Source organism: Trachypithecus francoisi, unplaced genomic scaffold (assembly GCF_009764315.1).
Source record: "Trachypithecus francoisi isolate TF-2019V2 unplaced genomic scaffold, Tfra_2.0 Lachesis_group17, whole genome shotgun sequence".
NCBI classification, from domain to species: domain Eukaryota; kingdom Metazoa; phylum Chordata; class Mammalia; order Primates; family Cercopithecidae; genus Trachypithecus; species Trachypithecus francoisi.
In genome coordinates, this window is record NW_022681462.1 from 1,450,056 (window position 1) to 1,473,111 (window position 23,056).

Below are 23,056 nucleotides of genomic sequence, written 5' to 3' on the forward strand. Positions count from 1 at the left end.
TGGGGCAAAGCCAAATAGAGATAGGAAGGAAACAATTGTCTGAAATCCTCTCTATCACTTTCCCCCCGCTGTGGAGTCTGTGCTCCGAAGCGTGAATATCCCTGTATTTTGGGGTGATTCTTGATGTGCAGTGTTAGGCAGGTTCTGCCACCCTGCAGGCATTCAGAGGACAGAAACCTGATCTGCAAGCAGGGTTCCCCGTTCCCGACAACAGGAGCCCCTAGCAGCATCATAACTTTCAACCCAACACATGAAACCTAAGTGCACAATGTGGTTTGAGAGGGTTAGTGCAGTCATTAATACCACATTCAGTAGATGATAAAACAAGACCAAAAAAGGACTTACCTTAGGCACACCCAGAGGAATGACACATGTGAAGAACACACTCTTTCCCAAAAAGCAGCTTCATATTAGGGGAAACATTTAGCACGTTGGGAATTAAGGTAGGTATCTGCTCACAATAATAATGATAGAATAGTGTACTGGAAATTGCCAGCTGTGGGTGCAAGTGCCCCAGGCAGGGAGGGGGAATGGGCACTGTGTTGGTGTTCTGCAGACAGATGTTTGCACCCCAATTCCTGAGGGTAGTCTCCCTGAGGGTAGTCCAGGACAACTGCCTGGACACCTCTGCAGTCGGCAGTGAGGCAGCCCCGCTCTCTACATCAAGGCATTCACTTTCAAACACATTTGCTCATCATACAAGTTGAGTTCTAGTTTAGCATTTCAACTTAGAAATGGAAAACAAGGCCAGGCGCGGTGGCTCACGCCTGTAATCCCAGCACTTTGGGAGGCCGAGGTGGGCGGATCACTTGAGGTCAGGAGTTCGAGACCAGCCTGACCAACATGGCGAAACCCTGTCTCCACTAAAAATACAAAAAATTAACTGGGCATGGTGGCGCATGCCTGTAGACCCAGCTACTTGGGAGGCTGAGACATGAGAATCACTTGGACCCAGGAGGCGGAGTTGTGCCACTGCACTCCAGCCTGGGTGACAGCGAGACTCTGTCTCAAAAGACAAAAAAAAAAAAAAAAAAAACCATACTGGCTAATATGGTGAAACCCCGTCTCTACTAAAAAATACAAAAAACTAGCCAGGTGCAGTGGCGGGCGCCTGTAGTCCCAGCTACTTGGGAGGCTGAGGCAGGAGAATGGCGTAAACCCGGGAAGCGGAGCTTGCAGTGAGCTGAGATCCGGCCGCTGCACTCCAGCCTGGGCGACAGAGCAAGACTCCGCCTCAAAAAAAAAGGGGGAATACAAAATATGGGCCCACAGTGCTTGCAAATATGTACTGATGAAGACCCTTTTTCTTCTTCTTTTTTTTTCATGTGTCTTATCAAAGCAACCAGTGTTGCTTGGAATTCTCCTGAACCAGAATATTTCCTTGGCAGTGTGGACAGAATTCCCGATAAAGGTAAATGCAAATGCGTAAAATTGGAATTGAGGGTTGATAAGTCATCGTTGTTCGTCCCCAACCTTTTTTTTTCGATGGAGTCTGACTCTATCACCCAGGCTGAAGTGCAGCGGCACAATCTCGGCTCACCGCAAGCTTTGCCTCCCAGGTTCACGCCATTCTCCTGCCTCAGCCTTCCAAGTAGCTGTGACTATGGGCGCCCGCCACCACGCCTGGCTAGTTTTTTGTATTTTTTAGTAGAGACAGGTTTTCACCGTGTTCGCCAGGATGGTGTGGATCTCCTGACCTCGTGACCCGCCCGCCTGGCCTCCCAAGGTGCTGGGATTACAGGCTTGAGCCACCGCGCCCGGACCCTCTTTTTCCTCTTACCTGACCTGAGTTCAGAGCTGAGGGTCCGGCAGATGGTGCTCAGACTCTCTTGTAGAGAAACACCTGTACTTGGCTGCACAACATGGGTGCTTCACCCTGAATTAGGAAGAGTTCCCCAATCACTGGTAAGGTTTTGGATACCCATGGTTTCCCCAAATCCCCCCCATGCGAGTCTGCTTCTGTGATATGTACAGCATGGAGGAGCAGATCAGAATGTTTATTCTCTGCAGGCAGACAGATGCTAGCCAGGAGGGAGAGAGAGCAGGCCACAGACAGCTGGTGCCTCCTCCCAAACTGACCTGGGCAGGTCCTTTCCCCGCTGGGGTGGTGGGGCTGGGCAGGGGCTGAGCACATTCCTGAGGTGCTGCCCCAGAGGTATCCTCCCTCCTCCTCAGGAGTGTGGGAAAGCGCTGCCTCCAGCCAGGAGCAGAGGCTCATCTGAGCGATCTGATCATGCTGGAGGGAGACCGGCTCCGAAGACAGGATGAGCAGCTAGAATCCATGAAGCATTTCTCCCCTAGAAAGACTTAAAAGATTTAAAAGAAAAAAAACAGGCCAAATAGGTCACTGTCCGAGCTGGGAAATACGTGGTCTTTCCTGGGTGCAGGATTATGAACCTGGCCAGGGGTTCCCGGGCCACACCGTGCATCAGCCAGAGGTAGGGGCTAGGGAATGGGAAGAGCTGATTAAAAAATCCTTATTCCTGGCCGGGCGATGTGGCTCCCCTGAAGTTAGGAGTTCGAGACCAGCTACTCGGGAGGCTGAGGCAGGACAATCGCTTGAACCTGGGAGGCCCAGGTTGCGGGGAGCTGAGATCGCAGCACTGCACTCCAGCCTGGGTAACAAAAGCAAAACTCCGTGCTGGGATTACAAGCGTGAGCCACCGCGCCTGAAAACAGTATGTTTTCATGTCTTGTCGGACTAGTTCCCCTTTTGCAGTTTTTGTTTTTTCATTGTCTTCCTGGCTATTTTTGCACGTTTGTTTTTCCATGTGAACTTTAGCATCAACTTGTGTAACTTCATCCAAAGGCTTTTGGTATTCTGATTGGCATTGCATCAAATTTATACTACACTATTCACTTTGGGAAAACAGATGTTAGGTCATCCTATGCTAGAAATGAGAATGCCTTTCCAGTTCTTCAAGTTTATTTTCAGTGCGTGTTAAAGTTTTCCTTATGTAGATTTTTACATGTATCTTCTTAAGTTTATTCCTAAGTCACTTAATTTTCTATGTTGCTATTGTAAGAGAGGGGTTTCTCTATTATTATACCTTCTACCTACTTAATGTTTGGGAATAGGAAGGCTTGCTTTTTGTATATGAATTTTATGTCCTATCGCCTTATTCAATTCAACATATACTGTTATATAGATAGTTTTACTTCTTTTTTTTTTTTTTTTGAGATGGAGTCTCACTCTGTTGCCCAGGCTGGAGTATAGTGGCATGATCTCAGCTGACTGCAACCTCCGCCTCCTGGGTTCAAGCGATCCTCCTGCCTCAGCCTCCCGAGTAGCTGGGACTACAAGCACGTGCCACCATGCCCAGCTAATTTTTGAATTTTTATTAGAGACAGGGTTTCACCGTGTTGGCCAGGCTGGCCTCCAACTCCTGACCTCAGGTGATCTGCCCTCCTTGGCCTCCCAAAGTGCTAGGATTACAGGTATGAGCCACCATGCCCAGCCAGTTTTACATCTTTACCTATTGTTATGCCTCTACCTGATTTATTTATCATATTTAATTGCATCGCTTATACATCTAGGTTAATCTTGAGTGGTTGCTAGAGATACAGTGGGCATCCTGCTTTGTTCTTGCTGTTAGAGAAAATGCCTCTTGAGTTTCCTGATTAAGAGTCTGGTTATAGGACTAATATGAATAAGAGATTATCTATCTGTATATCTATCCTTCCATCTACACACATACATGTAAATATATATGCACACATATATTTATACTGAAAATGATAATGTGTCTGTCCAAAAAATACTTTTGGGTAATTTTTTCTGTTTCTATGAGTTACTTTAGATATCTCATGTAAGTTGAATCATACAGTATTTGTCTTTTTGTGATTGGTTTAGTTCACATAGTATAATGTCCTCAAGGTTAATCCATGTTGTAGCATATGACAGAATTTCCTTTCTTTTTAAGGCTGAATAATATTCAACTGTATGTATATACCATATTTTCTTTATCCATTTATCTGTTGTTGGACACTTGGGTTGCTCTCATGTCTTGGTTATTGTAAATAACGCTGCAATGAATATGGGTATGCAAATATCTCCAAGATCCTGTTTTCAATTCTTTAGGATATGTATCCAGAAGTGGGATTGTGGGGTCATATGGTAAATCTATCTTTAATTTTTTGAGGAACCTCCATATTGTTTCCATAGCAGCTGCACTGTTTTACATTCCCACCAGTATTTACAAGAGTTCCCATTTCTTCACATCCTTACTAACATTTGTTATCACATATTTGCTTGAGTATTTGAAAAATCAGGAATAGGTGGGTGTTGAATTTTTGGAACTAATCATATGATTCTTTTCCTTAAGTCTATTAAGATTATATATATGATAATAATGAATTTCCTAATGTCAAACCAACCTTGCATTCCTAGAATAAATTCTACTTGGTCATGGTGAGGCTTGGAGAGTCCAGTCACTGCTCAGGAATCTTGGGCTTGGGCCCAGCTTTTTCCCCTGCTTCAGCACATCTGTGTTGTCACTCAGACTGGCAGGGGACTGGGAGGGAGCCTTGGGGTTCCTTTAGCCACCAAGAAAGCAGCAGGTCCTTGTATAGATATGTAGACTGAGCCATGATTTATAAATTTTAATTATTATTATTATTATTATTTGAGATGGAGTCTTGCTCTGTCGCCCAGGCTGGAGTGCAGTGGCCGGATCTCAGCTCACTGCAAGCTCTGCCTCCCGGGTTCACACCATTCTCCTGCCTCAGCCTTCTGAGTAGCTGGGACTACAGGCGCCCATCACCTCGCCTGGCTAGTTTTTTGTATTTTTTTAGTAGAGATGGGGTTTCACCGTGTTAGCCAGGATGGTCTTGATCTCCTGACCTCGTGATCTGCCCATCTTGGTCTCTCAAAGTGCTAGGATTACAGGCTTGAGCCACCGCGCCCAGCCAACTTTTAATTATTGATGCATATGGTAGGTGTTTCTCCATTTGTATTCTTTTTCAATTTTTAAAAATTATTATAGAATACACATAATATGAAATTTTACCATCTTAACCTTTTTTTTTTTTTTTTGAGACGGAGTCTGGCTGTGTCGCCCAGGCTGGAGTGCAGTGGCGTGATCTCGGCTCACTGCAAGCTCCGCCTCCCAGGTTCATGCCATTCTCCCGCCTCAGCCTCTGAGTAGCTGGGACTACAGGCGCCTGCCACCATGCCCGGCTAGTTTTTTGTATTTTTAGTAGAGACGGGGTTTCACCATGTTAGCTAAGATGGTCTCCATCTCCTGACCTTGTGATCCACCCGCCTCGGCCTCCCAAAGTGCTGGGATTACAGGCTTGAGCCACCGCGCCCAGCCCATCTTAACCATTTTTAAGGGCACAGTTCAGTGGTATTAAATGCATTCATAATTTTGTACAACCATCACCAGCATTCATCTCCAGAACTCTTTTCATCTTATAAAACCAAAACTCTGTACGCACTAAATAATAACCATCCATTCCCCATCTCTGCATCCCCTGGCAACCACCGCTCTACTTTCTGTTGATTTTGACTACTCTAACTATCTCACGTAAGTGCAGTCATACAGTATTTGTCTTTTTGTTACTGACATTTCATTTTGCGTAATGTCCTCAAGGTTCATCCATGTTGTGGCATATTTCAGAATGTTATTTCTTTTTGAAGCTGAGTAATATTCCATTGTATGTCTCTACCATGTTTTGTTTACTCACTTATCGCTTGATGGACATTTGGGTTGCTTCCATATTTTAGCCTTGTGAATAATCCTGTTATGAACATGGATGTACAAATAATTCTTTGAGACCTTGCTTTCAGTTATTTTGGGTACATACTGAGAAGTGAAATTGCTGGATGATATGGTGAGTTTGGTTTTAATTTTCTGAGGAACTGCCATACTGTTTCCCATCATGGCAGTACCATTTTACATTCCTACCAACAGCACACAAGGGTTTCAGTTTCTCCACATCCTTGCCAACACGTGTTATTTTCTTTTTGTTTGTCTTTTTGAGACAAAAGTCTCACTCTGTAGCCCGGGCTAGAATACAGTGGCACAATTGATCTCAGTTCACTGCAGCCTCCCAGTTTCAAGCGATTCTCCTGCTTCAGCCTCCCAAGCCTCCCAAGTGGCTGGAACTACAGGTGCGTGCCACTGCACCCGGCTAATTTTTTATATTTTTTAGTAGAGATGGGATTCCACCATGTTGGCCAGGCTGGTCTTGAACTCCCAACCTCAGATATTCCACCTGCCTTGGCTTCCCAAAGTGCTAGGATTACAGGCGTGAGTGGCCACACCAGCCTGTTTTCTGTTTTTTTTTGATAGTAGCCATCCTAATGGATGTGAGGCAGTATTTCATTGTAGTTTTGATTTGCAGTTCCCTAATGATTAGCGATGTTGAGCACCTTTTGAAGTTCTATTTGCCATTTGTATATCTTCTTTGGAAAAATGTCTATTCAAGTTCTTTGCCTATTTTTGAATCAGTTGTTTGTATTTTTGTGTTTTGTTGGGTGTCAGGAGTTCTCTCTGTAGTCTGGGTATCATTCCCTTACCACATAAACAATTTGCAAATGTTTTCTCCCATTCTGGGTGCAGTACCTTTTTATTCTGTTGACGCTGTCTTTTGATGCACAAAATCTTAAAATTTGCATAAAGTCCAATTTGTCTATTTTTTCTTTGGTGGCCTGTGCCTTTGGTATCAAACCCAAGAAATAATTTCCAAATCCAATGTCATGAAGTTTCTGCCCTATGTTTTCCTCTAAAAGTTTTTATAGTTTTAGGCACTACTTTTAGGTCTTTGGTCCACTGTGAGTTAATTTTTGTTTATGGTGTTGGATAAGGATCTAACTTTATTATTTCACATGTGGCTATCCTGTTTTCCTAGTACCATTTGTTAACCTATTGAAATTATTGTGCTGGTTTTGCAAATGTTAGGTGTGGTCTGCCCAGGTATGTATATTACAGTGCCAAGATACTTCTGCCCCTGAATAATGTACCTTCACCCTTGAATAAGAAAATGCCCCTGAATAATTTACTTTCACCCCTGAATAATCATTGTTCAAGTAAAATTAAATGATATGCTTGAGGAATAGAAAGCCTACTATCTAGCTTGATCTTTTGATTTCTAAAACTGTTTCTTCAGTCAATTGCTTTCACATAATTTTACTTTCTTTTTATTTATTTATTTATTTATTTTTTGAGACGGAGTCTCGCTCTGTTGCCCAGGCTGGAGTGCAGTGGCCGGAGCTCAGCTCACTGCAAGCTCCACCTCCTGGGTTTACGCCGTTCTCCTGCCTCAGCCTCCCGAGTAGCTGGGACTACAGGCGCCCGCCACCTCACCCGGCTAGTTTTTTTGTATTTTTTAGTAGAGACAGGGTTTCACCGTGTTAGCCAGGATAGTCTTGATCTCCTGACCTCGTGATCCGCCCGTCTCGGGCTCCCAAAGTGCTGGGATTACAGGCTTGAGCCACCGCGCCCGGCCACCTATAATTTTACTTTCAAATCTTTATTTTTCCTTCAGGAGGAGACAGGACAACATTTCTTTTCTTTTCTTTTCTTTTTTTTTGAGATGGAGTCTCACTGTGTCATCCAGGCTGCAATGCAGTGGCACAATCTCGGCTCATTGCAACCTCTGCCTCCCAAGTTCAAGTGATTCTCCTGTCTCAGCCTCCCGAGTAACTGGGACTACAGGCGCACACCACCATGCCCGGCAGTCTTGGCTAGCAAGAGAGGTTTAGCAGGGTGGTTCTGGCTCAGAGTCCCTCATGAGATTACAGTCAAGATTCTTCCAGATTCATTCTCTCACTCAAGACCTAACTGCTGATCTCTCCTACCCAGTGGGAGGTACTGTGCCAGAAGCTAGAGAACTCAATGAGGCATTCTTGTCCTCCAAGAGCTCATCACAGCTCTTAGGAGAGTCAATCGAATCAATAAATATCTGTTAGATATAAACATGCTAACACTGAAGGTCTTTAAAAAGTGCTTACGTTGTATTTGCACGGAGTTCTGGGAGAACAAGAGGCTGATCTCCTTAATAGGGTTTTTCCAAGTAGGAAGAGTGAGGGAAGAAGAGGGCTGAGAAAAACCCGTAGGCAGTGACAAAGCTCATGTCTGCCAGCTGAGAGGGCTGATCAGATCCATCTTCAGAGGGTGGGAGCTGCTCTCAGGCTACTCCGCAGGGACAGTAAATTCCAGACCACACTGTCTGCACCTCCTCCTTGGCAGCAGTGACCATTCAAAAAAAAGAAAGAAAAGAAAAGAAAAAGGAAAAAAGGCTGGGTGCGGTGGCTCACGCCTGTAATCCCAGCACTTTCAGAGGCCGAGGCAGGTGGATCAACTGAGGTCAGGAGTTCGAGATCAGCCTGACCAACATGGTGAAACCTCATCTCTACTAAAAATACAAATATTAGCTGGGCGTGGTGGTGTATCCCTGTAATTGCAGCTACTCGGGAGGCTGAGTTAGGAAAATCGCTTGAACCTGGGAGGCAGAGGTTGCGGTGAGCCAAGATGGTGCCACTGCACTCTAGCCTGGGGGACAGAGTGAGACTCCGTCTCAGAAAAAAAAAAAAAAAAAAATGGTCAAAAATATCTTGATAGGAGGAGGAGTGGGGAAATGACTATTCTGAGAAGTGAAGTGTCTTGTAAAAGGTGTGCCCAGGTCTGTGGACAGCAGCTGTAGCTATCGATGATCGTATGTCCACTGAATGGAATGTAGCATCAGTCCTAGCAATAACGTTCTGTTAACCTGTAACCAAAGGCTCACGTCAGTGTTAGAGTCTCCAAAACAGAGAATTATGAAGATGTAAGACTTCAACTTTTCCTTGAGCACAAAGTCAAAGTTTCTTGGTTCTGCACTCCTTTAAGAAGGTTTTCACCAAGCCCAGCACATGCTTGATTGGCAGCTTGGGTTGAGCCTACAGCATGGAAGGATGGGAGAACTGCTCTTGTAATGGGCGGCTGCTCCTGTCATAGTTAATAGTTGTAAAGTTGAAAAGAAGTCTGGAAATGAAACTGTGTTGGTTAAAAATTTGATAATTGTGCTTGTTTTTTCCCACAAAAAAATAATCCAACAATTGATCAAACATCAAAAGTAAAAGACGCCTTCAGACTCTTCACAGAACCTTAGGTAAATGAAAACTTCATCCATACTGATGATAAGAATAGGCAGTGGCTCTTAATTCTGTCGTCTTTTGCCTCTGGTAGAGAAAGAGTGAAAATGTGTTCCCGTGTCAGGTCTACCATTGCTACAGCTCTGTGGAAGAGCAAGCTGAGCGCGCTCCCTAGTGGATAACTCTATGCTCGCCAGGGCTTTCTGTCTGCGGCTGTTAATCTCCGGATTCCGATTTGACATGTTGCATTTCAAAAGTCAAGTTAATTATCAGTCTTATTAAAGTGGGAGTTTTCTTTCTTTTCTTTTTTTTTTTTTTTTTTTTGGAGGCGGAGTCTCGCTCTGTCGCCGGACTGGAGTGCAGTGGCCAGATCTCAGCTCACTGCAAGCTCCGCCTCCCGGGTTTACGCCATTCTCCTGCCTCAGCCTCCCGTTTTCTCTCTTTTCTAAGCCAAGTTGAAGAAGGAACACATTTCTCTCTTTTTTTCAGGAATAACTAGAACTTCATGAGACTGTTGTCAGACACCCACATGATAGTCTTAATCATATTGTGATAATTTTCTGTTATTTTATTTTATTACTTTGTTTAATTTTATTATTCTTTTGAGACAGGGTCCCGCTCTGTTATCTGGGCTGGAGTGTAGTGGTGTGATTATAGCTCTCTGCAGCCTTGATCTCCCCAGTTCAAGCCATCTGCCTACCTCAGCCTTTCTAGTAGCAGGGACTACAGGTGTGTGCCACCATGCCTGGCTAATTTTTTTATTTTTTTAGTTTTTAGTGGACATGAGGTCTTGCTGTGTTCCCCAGGCTGGCCGCAAACTCTTATTGCGACAATTCTCTATCTGTCTGTGAACGAGGCCAAGGAAGATTTACCAAACTCATCCAAAGCTGCCCTGCCCCCCTTCCAGCCCTTGGAGGTCTCCCATCTGGGGCTGGGGGCTCCAGCCTGCTTTGAAGTCTTCTAGGGTGTGAGATTCATTACTTCTCATCCTTTTGCATTCTGTCTTTGATAGCTCACTTTCTAACCGCTAAACAGTCCAAACAGATTTCCCTGGAGCACCTACCCCTTGGTTCTAGTTTGTTCCCCAGAGCTTCTCGAAACATCTCTCAGCCTCTTCCCAGGCCATCCTGCATCTGGCAAAGACAGGCAGGCCATGCTGGCCTCCCAATTTTCTCCAAGCTAAACTCAGACCCTTTGACAGGTCCCATATGCCAATGAGTCAGGCACCAAAGGGCAAAGCTAGGATGCAAATATTTCTCATTTTCTTTTTTTTTTTTTTCTTTTTTTTTTTTTTTGAGACGGAGTCTTGCTCCGTCCTCCAGGCTCGAATGCAGTGGCGCGATCTCCGCTCACAGCAAGCTCTGCCTCCCAGGTTCATGCCATTCTCTTGCCTCAGCCTCCGGAGTAGCTGGGACTACAGGCGCCCGCCACCACGCCTGGCTAATTTTTTTGTATTTTTAGTAGAGACAGGGTTTCACTGTGTTAGCCAGGATGGTCTCGATCTCCTGACCTCGTGATCCGCCTGCCTCAGCCTCCCAAAGTACTGGGATTACAGGCTTGAGCCACCGCGCCCCGCCATATTTCTCATTTTTGACTGTCTTCTTTCTATTAACTATTCTGCAATCCATCTACCAATACCTGAATATTTCAGTGTGGTTAATTTTCCTATCTTTTCCTTGCAACTCAAGAAAATTTTTATAGTACTTTGTGGTTTCAAAATTATTTTCATGAACATTATACAATCTGTGAGGTAGGTCTTATTATCTCTATTTTATGCAAGTGGAGAAGTAGGTTGGGGCTTAGAGAGGTTCTCAATTGGGTCCTCTAAGCGTGGTCCTTTACCCACAGAAGCAGCATCTTTCAGGATCTGTGAGACATGCACATTCCCAGGCCTACCCCAGACCTACGGAATCAGAAACTCTGGGGTGGGGCCTGGGAATTTGTGTTTTCATAAGACCTCCCATTGTGATTCAGATGCACACTTCAGTGTAAGAAATGCTGCCTCAGCTGTGGGTGGGTTGCCCAGGAGTTTGTTAGATATTTTAAAAAGTAAACAGAAACAAAAAAAAACCAAAAACACTGAGGTAATGTAGGCTTTATTTAGACTTTTCCTCCACATCTTCCCTAACTCCTCACTTTGAGTCTAGAATAAGCTACTTTTATCATAAATGCTGGACTAATCACAGGCCATGGTTGTTTGTAGATGAACACATTTTATCTTTTGTAGATGAACACACTTTATCTTTTGTAGATCACCTTTCAGAGGAGAAGAGGTTTAAAGAATCCTCTCTGTTCGACAAGTATTTAAGAGAGCAGTTAACTACTGTAGATAAAGAAACACTGCAAGGAGCAGCTAAACCAGGTGGGAATCTATATGGTATAAACCAAGTATGATGCTTAAATACAGACAACTTCTGAATGTGTCTTTTTGCCTTTCATGGTATTTTAACTGACACCTTTAGTTCACCCGCAAAAGTGAAATAAATCTGCAGTGAATTCAATCTGCAGTTAAAATTTATGAATTAAACCCACTCCAGAGGCTGGGCATGGTGGCTCACGCCTGTAATCCCAGCACTTTGGGAGGTCAAGGTAGGCGGATCACCTGAGGCCAGGAGTTCGAGACTACCCTGGCCAACATGGTAAAACCCCGTCTCTACTAAAAATACAAAAGAAAAAATTAGCTGGGCATGGTGGCAGGTGCCTGTAATCCCAGCTACTCGGGAGGCCGAGGCAGTTCAAGAATCACTTGAACCCAGGAGGTGGAGGCTGCAGTGAGCTGAGATCGCACCATTGCACTCCAGCCTGGGCAATAAGAGCGAGACTCCATCTGAAAAACAACAAACAAACAAAACCCAACTCCAGGAATTTCACCACTCTTCCCAAAAGATGCAACTTTTATATTGTTTCTGCACAGCCAGGGCTTCACCCTTGCTCATCCCTGAGCCCAGACCTGTTTAGAGTGGGCAGAAACTCACCCATGCTGGTACCAAGCACAGTACCCCTCTCCACACTGCCACTCCCTGTCAAAATGATACCTGGTTGTCACTTCTTAATGCTTAGAAATTAAATGCCGAATTATTGCCGCATAGCCTTAGAGCTGCTGGACACGCTGCCTCTTGGCATAGCACAGCTGAAGGTGGGAGGCGGGACATGACCTGTTTTCTCCCCATCACCAAGAAGACCCTTGCTCAGCACTCCCCTGTCTACATCACCGGCTGCCCTGCACAGCTCTCCACACGAAACCAGCTGATACCTGGGATCCTACCTCCATGCTCGATTTCCCTGATGTCTTTTTCTTTTATGGTCACATTATAAATGGGGAAGCTCTAGGAGACGCTGATGTCGGCTGAGATCTCCTTCCTTTGAGATTTAGCTAAGACCAGCCTGTGCTCAGCGGTATTCCCATCCACTCTCACAGTTTCTGTAAGTCCTCAGAGGAGCCCAGGAGTTCAGGATCATCTGTGGCGTTGTGTTTGCCCCGTGCTGGTGCAGACGTGAAATCCCCCAAACCTACACCCACGAGGCTGACTGTGTATGCAGTAGCAGTTCCTGAGGCCGGGGGCAGAGGAGGGGCAGCAGAGAAGAGGTTATATTACTGCCTGTGAAAAGCTGCAAACGGAGTATTTGCCTCCATTGTTCTTAAAAGCCTTTGCAGTAGGATTTCTCAACCTCCTCTAGTGCCCCCGCCTCCTCTCACCCACCTGAGCTCTCCTCTGTTCTTCTCTTTACCTCTTACAAACTGGTCTGTGGAACTTTATTTCTGGTTGCTTTGTTGCGTGCCAGCCCATACCCTCAGTGTCTCATCCCCACCTCCCAAAAGCATCTCGTCTTATCGCCAAATAGCAGATGAATGCATTTCCCCAACAGCCAGTTCCTTCCCAAGAGGACTTCTGGAACCAGTGGCTAAGATGCCAAGGTTTTTATTCTGTTAGGAATGGAATGAACAGGGGTCCCTTGCAGGTTTAGTCCTGGTGGTGGGTGGCCCAGCGGGGATCTCTGTTCACTCCACACTGTGTCTTCTCGTTTAGATGCTCACTTTAGGACTATGCCCTGCAGGCAGCTTCTGCATTTCCTGCAGAGGAACACCATCATCGCCGCCATCTCAGGGGTGGTCATCCTCATGGCCACCGTGCTGTTGCTGCTTGGTTTGGCTTCATACATCAGGAAGAAACAGCCATCGTGAGTAGTGCTGGCATGGCCTTCTTTCCAAGAACCTGCGGGTGTTTGAACTCACGCTGCCCCCAGGGCTTCCTGCTGATCCGGTTTAGGAGGAGGGCAGAAGCTGCAAGCCTGGTTGTGCTTCAGCATCCCCTGGCCTGCTCTGTCAAAGCACACAGGACCTGGGCCGTGGGTTTTAGGCACAGCCTGGGTGATTCTGATGCACAGCTGGGTTTGGGGATCCCTGGGTGGGCCAGGGTTGCCTCTCAAGGCCACTGCAGTTAGGCCAGACCTGTCCCCATATTGAGGGCTCTGGCTGAAAGATTGGTAAATAGAAATATGGATTTACAAAAGAAAGGAAAAACCACAAAGCTAAGGGGGTGAGGAGGGCTGAAGCCACGAAGGAGAGTGAGAGCAGGGCTGATATGCAGCTCATTCCCACTGACACAGCTGCCCTGCTTGTTAGAATACTGAAAGCCTTCCCTGAGCTTCCCACTGACCTCCTGATCTTCTCCGTGCTCCTGCAAATGTAGGGTTAGTGCCTGGCACAGCCGTGGCCCTCCAAGGCTCTGCTTCAGTGGTGGTCATTTTGACTGGTCAGTGCCTGTCTACACCAGTTGTTAAATAAATTGGTTAGGCCTCTAGATGAGGGGGCTCAGGCACAGAGGCACTCACCATGAGCAGGCACTAGAAAGCAAATGGTTTGCATGGTGATGTGTACACATAGCTGCATTTTGAGATTATGTGCTCCTTGGCCGGGCGCGGTGGCTCAAGCCTGTAATCCCAGCACTTTGGGAGGCCGAGACGGGTGGATCGCGAGGTCAGGAGATCGAGACCATCCTGGCTAACACGGCGAAACCCCGTCTCTACTAAAAAATAGAAAAAACTAGCCGGGCGAGTTGGCGGGCGCCTGTAGTCCCAGCTACTCGGGAGGCTGAGGCAGGAGAATGGCGTAAACCCGGGAGGCGGAGCTTGCAGTGAGCTGAGATCCGGCCACTGCACTCCAGCCTGGGCGACTGCGAGACTCCGTCTCAAAAAAAAAAAAATAAATAAAAAAAAATAAAAAATGAGATTATGTGCTCCTTGCTGCATCCCCGGGGACACGTATTCCTGACCGCAGAAGGAAGAGCAGCTCCCCACAGTCCCTCAGGTCCTGCCCGACACCGGGCTGAACGCTCAGCTTGCCCCTAGAGCAATGGGGTGGAGGCGTGTGATGAGGGGAAGTGTCTGTCCCCACCGCTACCCACCCTCTGACTCCAGAGGTAGCAGTGCTTGAATTTTCCCATAAGAGTGGCATTGCTTTCCCTCCATGCCAAGGTTCCTGGGACTGGTGACCCATTCAGGCCACCTCCCCCACCCCCACCTCCAGCATCCTCTTCCTACCAAGGCTCATCCATTGGACCTGCCATTTTCCCTCCATGCCCCTTGAGATGCCAGCAGAAGTGGTTAGAACTGTGGCCCCATCCCATAGGGACCAGTCAAAGCTGTGGATGGCCTGAGTTAGTTAAGAGAAACTGGGGGGAAGAGAGTCTCCCAGAGGCTCTGTGCTGCCCAGAGGCAAAAAGAATTTCACAGATGACAAACCTTACTGATGGGAAGCAGAATCCTCACCCTGGGAAGCGTCAGCCTCCACCACTGCCCAGCGAGTAGACGGCAGGAGCTCCTGTGCACTGAGCTGAGCACTGTGGTTTTTATTGTTTTGTTTTAGATCTCCTCCGGCAAACACGACATATAATATTTTTATAATGAAGGGAAAGACATGGTGGCAAAATTCTGAAGAAAAAAATTTCACAAAATATACAAAAAACCAGAAACAGTTGAAGAGCAGCTCCTGTGTCTAAGCCAGGTCGCGGGGCAGTCAAACCAGGACTTGAAACCATGATGCAAGGTCATTCTCTATCCACACACCACAGGGAGGCAATTCCATTTCTGCCCGGGGAGGTGTATTCTACAAAAACGTCTGCTTCCCGTCCCAATTTGAATGGACCAAGAAAAACTGCTTTGCCACAGGACACCTGTGGCAACATGGCACCGATGGCCGGCATCGGCGAACCCAACAGACTATGGACTTATCATTTAATAAAGCATTGATTCATTTATTCAGTCATTCATGGAACAGATATTAATAGACCACCTCACATGCTGACAATATCAAAATACAATGAGGAAACTAAGAGTGACCCAGACATGCATTCTGTCCGAGCAAGATCACAGTCCAGGGTGTGAACACAACCACACTAAACAGCTTTTATGGTAGGTGGGGGTACAGAAAGTTTTGTATCTACAAAGAAACTGCTAAGAATTGTGGAAGCTCCCCACGAGGTGATTTCCTGCTTGCATGACCGGGAAGAAGAAATGGGGTAATTGAGAGTGTCATGAAGTGGGGTTATTTATTTATTTATTGAGTTGGAGTCTTGCTCTGTCACCCACGCTGGAGTGCAGTGGTGCGATCTGCAACCTTTGCCTCTGGGTTCCAGTGGTTCTCCTGCCTCAGCCTCCTGAGTAGTTGGGGTGACAGCTACGTGTCACCATGCCTAGATAATTTTTTATTTTTTATTTTTTTTTTGAGACGGAGTCTGGCTCTGTCACCCAGGCTGGAGTGCAGTGGCCGGATCTCAGCTCACTGCAAGCTCCGCCTCCTGGGTTCACGCCATTCTCCTGCCTCAGCCTCCCCAGTAGCTGGGACTACAGCCGCCCGCCACCTCGCCCGGCTAGTTTTTTGTATTTTTTTTTAGTAGAGACGGGGTTTCACCCTGTTAGCCAGGATGGTCTCGATCTCCTGATCTCGTGATCTGCCCGTCTCGGCCTCCCAAAGTGCTGGGATTACAGGCTTGAGCCACCGCACCCAGCCAATAATTTTTGTATTTTTAGTAGAGATGGGGTTTCACCGTGTTAGCCAGGATGGTCTCGATCTCCTGATCTCGTGATCTGCCCGCCTCGGCCTCCCAAAGTGCTGGGATTACAGGCGTGAGCCACTGCACCTGGCTGAAGTGGGGTTATTTATAAAGCTGTGATCAGGGTTAAGGGAAACTGATGAAGAGTGGCGAGGCACCTGGAGCGAGCAGGAGGGAGCCGATGCCATTACGGGAGGGGCAGGTACGAAAATCTAGAGAACTCAAGAGCCTCTGACAGGCTGTAACCTTTGGACACATTGGAACCACTCAACAGGGAGAGATCAGGGCGATGAACACCCTGAACGCCTGCTCTTGGAGCCCTTTGATCTCCTACAAGTGAATTCCATTGGCCAGACGTATGGCCACTTACCAGGGTGACTTTCCTCAATGCGCAATCACCGTGGTAAGTGGCCACAGGTCCCCTTGGGGATGACTGAGAGAAAAATGAACAGTGTACATTTTTGACAGTGTAGTAGGGCTCTTCCTCAAGGAGATCCAACCTCCCCATCGTTCAATGGGTTTGGGGTATATAACCTAGCTCATGTCTGGGAAATAATTGAGGGATTGTTACTCTCTATTTTGCTAATTCAAGTTAGACATCGAATTATACAACATGGAACTCTGCTTGCACAGATCAAGTCAGAATTTAGTAGATTGCTTATCTATTTCTTTTCTAGGGACATCATGATCAACTAGACAATGCCAGAGGTCCCTGTGAGTTCGACTATCCTGGCTAACATTTTGACACCACTGTTCATAACAGCAACCATATCCACCTTGCCTTTGACAATAAGTATGGCCGCTCAGACCTCACCGTCCTGGGATCCAACTATCTGCATTGCATTTTGGGATCCCAGTTTGATGGTAGCTGTTCCCATCGTCATTTCTGACCTGCAGAAAGGAATTACTACAGAGCTCTCAAGGACTCTGGAGCCCTCCTCACCAATTTATTTCTCATAGTCATGATAAAAGGTGTATTGTTTGGACCCTTCCAGGGTGGGTGAGCAGGTCTTACTTGATAAATCCACTCTAATATTCCAGATTCCTTAAGCCTTTGGGTCCCTTCCTCTTCAGTATAAGAATAGAGTTCTGGCAGTTCAACTTCATTTACTGTGGGTTATCTTTGGACTCATGTTTCAGCTAACCAACCAAAAGGAGCCCTTTCTAATCCCTCCAGCTAAAACACGGAGCCCAGAACCTCTGCTCAATGGGCTCATACCAATAAATGCAGCCTGATACAATGCCATGTTCCTTCCATCATTACCCCACATCCTTATATCTATGTCCATGCACATTCCTCACATTTATGTCAGTATACATTAGAAAAATCATGCAGTTCTTTCAGTGCATGGTGTACCTTTGTTGTATGAGGTGCTTTATTCCTCACTCTTTGGGACCTGCTGGAACTTGAGTCTAGTTATGGGTCTAGAAGCAAAGAGGAGTGGTAGAAGTGGGTCCTGAGGAGAATTGGTGGGGTCTTGTTAGAGGAGGGGCCATTATAGAGTTCTACAGAAAAATCAGGGTTAACCTCCTCAGGGTGGAAGGGCTACTTCTGCTGGCAAACAAGACTCAGCAGAATTTAGGGGTTTGATACCCCCAACTTCCCCAACTGGGATCTTCCCATATGTCCCCATTCCAGTTTTTTAGGATACCATTCCTTTTCAATCAGTTCTCTCACTTTAACACAAGACCCGTCTGCAAGGCTAGGCATTCAGGTGCATTGCAATTCAGTTGTTTTGGGTTTGGTTTTCAGAAATCTCAGCCCTGCAGCCACAGGAGATAAGGATTTCTTTCAGGACAGACATAGGAGTTAGTTTTTCTTCCTTCCTTCCTTCCTTCCTTCCTTCCTTCCTTCCTTCCTTCCTTCCTTCCTTCCTTCTTTCCTTCCTTCCTTCCTTCCTTCTTTCTCTCTCTCTCTCTCTCTTTCTTTTTCTTTCTTTCTTCTTTTCTTCTCTCTTTTTTTTTGACAGAGTCTCACTGTGTCACCAGGCTGGAGTGCAGTGGCGTGATCTCGGCTCACTGTGACCTCCACCTCCCAGGTTCACGCCATTCTCCTGCCTCGGCCTCCTGAGTAGCTGAGACTACAGGTGCATGCCACCACACCCGGCTAATTTTTGTATTTTTAGTAGAGACAGGGTTTCACCATGTTGGCCAGGATGGCCCCAATCTCTTGACCTTGTCGTGATCTGCCCACCTCGGCCCCCAGTTTTTTTTTTTTTTTTGAGACAGAGTCTTGCTCTGTTGCTCAGGCTGGAGTGCAGTGGTGCGATCTTGGCTCACTGCAACCTCCGCCTCCCGGGTTCAAGTGATTCTCCTGTCTCAGCCTCCTGAGTAGCTGGGATTATAGGCGCCTGCCATCACACCCAGCTAATTTTTGTATTTTTAGTAGAGATGGAGTTTCACCATGTTGGCCAGGGTAGTCTAGAACTTCTGACCTCGACTGATCTGCCCATCTCAGCCTCCCAAAGTGCTCGGATGACAGGCGTGAGCCACCACGCCCAGCCCATAGAAGCTTTCAGTTCATTTATGTAGAGTTTAAGCTGGGAAAGTGAAAGCCTAAACTCATCCCTTTCTTTCCCCACTTTCTCCAGCAACCAGTGACTATTATACTCCTCAGTTTAACTAAAATGTTCTCAGGTGTCATCAAACACATGGGCACCCAGAACCTTGCCTTTTATATGTGTTTGATTGAAAGTATCCAATGGTAATATTTTGTATATCTCTATTGCCACATCATACCATGGAGCACCTACATGCCCTCTTGGCCACTGGAAATAGATTTAAGATTCTGTTCCTGTCTTGTACCAAAATTTGTACCAGTCAGCATCCCATGAGAGAAACAGAATTAGTAGGAGGATATGTAGAGTACTAAGAGATTTTTTTTCACTTTTTGTGGGTACATAGCAGGTGTATGCGTTTATGAGATACATGAGGTATTTTGATACAGGCATGCCGTGCATAATTACCATGTCAGGGTGAATGGAGTATCCAACACCTGGACCATTTATCCTTCATGTTATAAACAATCCAATTATATTCTTTTAATTATTTTTAAGGTGCAATTAAATTATTATTGACTGTGGCCACCCTACCGTGCTATCAAATACTAGGTCTTATTCATTCTTTTATTTTTCGTACCTATTAACCATCCTTACTTCTCCTCCACCCCCACGACTCTTCCCAGCCTCTGGTAAGCATCCTTCCACTCTCAATCTCCAGGAATCCAATTGTTTTAATTCTTAGCTCTCAGAAATGATGAGAGCATGCAGAGTTTGTCTTTTTGTGCCTGGCTTATTTCACTCCACATCATGACTTCCAGTTCTATGTATGTTGGTGCAAATGACCATTGTTTGAATAGCTCAATAGTACTCCATGGTGTAAATGTACCACATTTCCTTCGGCCATTCATCTGTTGAGGGACTGTTAGGTTGTTTCCAGATCTTGGCTATTGCAAATAGTGCTGCAATAAACATGAGAGTGCAGCTACCTCTTGGATACATGGATTTCCTTTCTTTTGAGTAGATACCCAGCAGTGGGATTGCCGGACTGTCTGGTAGCTCTATTTTTAGTTTTTTGAGAAACTTCCAAACTGTTCTCCATAGTGGTTGTACTAACGTCCATTCATACATTGGCAACAATGTATGGGAGTTCCCTTTTCTCCACATCCTCAGCAGCATTTGTGATTTCCTGTCTACTGGATATAAGGGACCATTCTTCCCCAGAGCCTCTGAGGGGCTGCAGCCCTGCTAACACCTCAGTTTCAGACTCTGGCCTCCAGAATGTGACAGAATAAATTTTTGCTGTTTTAAGCCACCCGGTTTGTGGCGATTTGCTGTGGCAGCCCTGGGAAACGAGTACATGGCCACGCAATCTTTCTCTGATACGTTGAGTCTCGAGGGTACATGAGATTGATTGGGCTGGGCCCAGGGCCGCTGCAAGGTGTGGGAGAGTATGTTTAGGGAATCAGGGGACGTAGGTCATGGCCCTGGTGCTTGTGGTCAGTAGGTTCGCAGATTCCTGGGGGCAACTGTTGGGTGTGAAGGGTTCCTGGCTACCTTCTCCATCCATGGATGGGCTCTGAGAGCTGGGCCTCAGGAAAGGCAGCAGGAGGGGTGGTCAGGAGAAGCTCAGAGGCGGTCCAACTAGGGCCTGAGAGCTTTGGACCTATCTGCATGGGGAGTGAAGACGAGGTGGCCCTGAAAGGCTCTGCCAGTTCTGTACCAAGATGGAAAAACAGCCCATCCCTAGAAAAACTGTTTCCACTACATCGGGCCATTAGTTAAAAACTGCCTGGTTAGTGGTCTTGGGACTTTGGTCCTGCTGTAGCCACAGAGGGCCTGATGTACTGGACAGAGCTGGCTCCCAGGCCTACCCAACCCACCTCCTAAATCAGGGGCTTTGAGAACCAAGAGTCCCAGTCCAGATGCTTGTCTCATTCTCAAGGATCCCCTGACTGCTTCGGACATTTGGACAGAAGCTCCTCTAAATGTAATAATTTCCCTCCTTCCTTCCTTTCTTTCTTCCTTCCTTCCTTCCTTCCTTTTCCTTCCTTCCTTCCTTCCTTTCTCTCTCTCTCTTTCTTTCCTTCCTTCTCTTTCTTTCCCTCTTTCTCTTTCGTTTTTCTTTCTTCTTTCTCTCTCCTTCTCTTTCTTTCTTTCCCTCTCTCCCTCCCTCTCCTTCCTTCCTTCCTTCCTTCCTTCCTGCCTGCCTGCCTGCCTGCCTGCCTTCCCTGCCTCCCTCCCTCCCTCCCTCCCTCCCTTCCTTCCTTCTTTCTTTCTTTTTTTGAGACTAAGCCTCACTCTGTCACCCAGGCTGGAGTGTAGTGGTGTGATCTCCCCTCACTGAAACCTCCGTCTCCCAGGTTCAAGCGATTCTCTTGCCTCAGCCTCCTAAGTAGCTGGGATTACAGGCACCTGCCACCACGCCCATTTTTTTCAATGTCATTTGGTTGTAATGTTGATAAGAAAAAAAAAAAAAAGACCAAACCTGATTCCTAGCTGGGGCCACTGTCTGTGTGGAGCCCGCACGTTCTCCCCATGGCTGCAGGAGTTTTCTCTGGGAACTCCGTTTCCTTCTACATCCCAAAGCTATCGGTGCATACGCGTGTCTCGTGTCCCAGTGTGAGTAAGCGTGGGTGTGTGTGAATGTGTCCTGAGAGGGGATGGGGTCCCGGCTGGGGCTGGTTCCCACCTTGCGCTGTCCTGAGCTGCTGGGCTGGGCTCCGGCCCCTGCCACCCTGAACTGGGTAAGTGGATAAATCATGATCTGACTTATTTTTTGGTAATCATTCTTAAAGGTATGTATAGCTCACAATTATTTTAATGTTTAATATTAAAGTATTTGGGGTCCTTGTGTAGATGGTTGGTGATGTTTTTGTGACCAGGAATATGCCATAGGAACTTACCTGTTGTCTATAGCAATTAGCCTATGGGAAAATTGGTTTCCTTACTGCACTTCAAGTTGCAGTCTCCAAGAACCTATCAGTGAGCTAAGTGAGGACTCACTGGACCCGCCATGAGCCTCTGCCTTTCTGGTGCTTGGGAGGCTCAGACCCCTTCCTGTCTATCCGAGCAGCCGCTGCCCTCTGCGCAGAGGGGACGAGGCTCCAGTTAGGTGCTTCCCGAGGAGGGTTATCAAAATCCCCAGCTGTGCCTGAAGGGCCCCCGCCTGACCTTCCTGGACTGGCACTCAGGGTGTGGGGGGTGTGGAGGGGGAGCACTGGGGGACTATGGGGAGGTTGGCTGCGGGGTGACGGAATGGGGTGGCAGAGACAAAGGGGTAGAGTAAGCTGAGAGAGATGAGGGCCGGGATAGGAGAAGGGAGGAGGGCAGGGACAGTGGTGTGGGTGGGGAAGAATAAGGTGGAGGGAGTGGGGAGAATAAGCTGGGGGAGTGGAGTGGGGACGAGGAAGGGAGAGGAATGGGGGAGGGAAGTGGAGGAAGCAGGAACAATGTGGTGGGTGGGAGATTTGAATGGAGGAGGGGTGGGAGGAGGGTGAGGGGAGGGAGTGATGAGGGGAGACAGTGGTGAGGGGAAGGAGTAGTGATGGGCCAGGAATGAGCCCCAAGTGGTCGGTTCAGCCCACTTGTTCCAAGAGGGTGAAGAAGAACTGGGTGGGGGATGGGTGGCTGCGTGGAGAGCTGGGGGAGGGGAGAGCCCACTCCCTCGCCAGCATCAGCAGCATCAACAACGGGTGTAACTTACCAACTGGTTTCTGCTCAAGTCAGCACTTACTGGGCACCTCCCCATGCCAGGCACGGTACCCTGGTGGGCAGGTACACCACGCCGTGTAGCCCTCCCAGAGCTCTCCACTGGGGGTTAACTTTGGAGCCTGCCCTGGCATCTGTGCTCCAGCCTCTTTGCTATGAGATGAACACCACCCTTTCCATTTCTCAGATGGAAGCCGGCAGGGAGGTGGGGAGAGTGGACTCCCCGGGAGAGTGGGGCCCTGGTCCCCCCGGAGGACCTGCCGGCTGTCCAAAGGTCTCTGAGTGCTTGGCCAAGGCAGGAGCCCCAGGAGAGGATTGCCGGCAACTGAGGTGTGGCCTGTGACACCTGGCATTTGCCTGCCTGGACCTCACAACTCTGGGAGTTTCCCAGGTATGGTGCTGGGGAGCTGGGTTTCAATACTGGTCCTGCCTGGACCTTCTCAGAGCCTTGGCTTCCTCTTCTTGGCAATGAGCCTGATAATTTACCCTCTTTTTTTTTTTTTTCTTGAGACGGAGTCTCGCTCTGTCGCCCAGACTGGAGCGCAGTGGCCGGATCTCGGCTCACTGCAAGCTCCGCCTCCCAGGTTTACACCATTCTCCTGTCTCAGCCTCCCAAGTAGCTGGGACTACAGGCGCCGCCACCACACCCGGCTAATTTTTTGTATTTTTAGTAGAGATGGGGTTTCACCGTGTTAGCCAGGATGGTCTCGATCTCC

The 23,056-nt window shown here is 47.3% G+C and overlaps 1 protein-coding gene across 8 annotated transcripts in view; it reads left to right on the forward strand.

The window, feature by feature from the left end:
- Nucleotides 1-17,979, forward strand: part of CUNH2orf92 (chromosome unknown C2orf92 homolog) — a 43,249-nt gene extending 25,270 nt beyond the window's left edge. For 4 of the 8 annotated variants that reach the window (XM_033238917.1, XM_033238920.1, XM_033238919.1 and 1 more), the window contains 4 exons: nucleotides 1,340-1,411; nucleotides 11,331-11,441; nucleotides 13,108-13,258; nucleotides 14,946-15,344. In XM_033238917.1, the coding sequence (XP_033094808.1) occupies nucleotides 1,340-1,411; nucleotides 11,331-11,441; nucleotides 13,108-13,258; nucleotides 14,946-15,078 (467 nt within the window). In that variant the 3' untranslated portion in view covers nucleotides 15,079-15,344. Of the gene's footprint in view, nucleotides 1-1,339; nucleotides 1,412-11,330; nucleotides 11,442-13,107; nucleotides 13,259-14,945; nucleotides 15,345-16,808 lie in introns of those variants that run through there. The other 4 variants (XM_033238921.1, XM_033238924.1, XM_033238922.1 and 1 more) reach the window with 3 other exon arrangements.
- The last annotated feature ends 5,077 nt before the right edge of the window (nucleotides 17,980-23,056 follow it).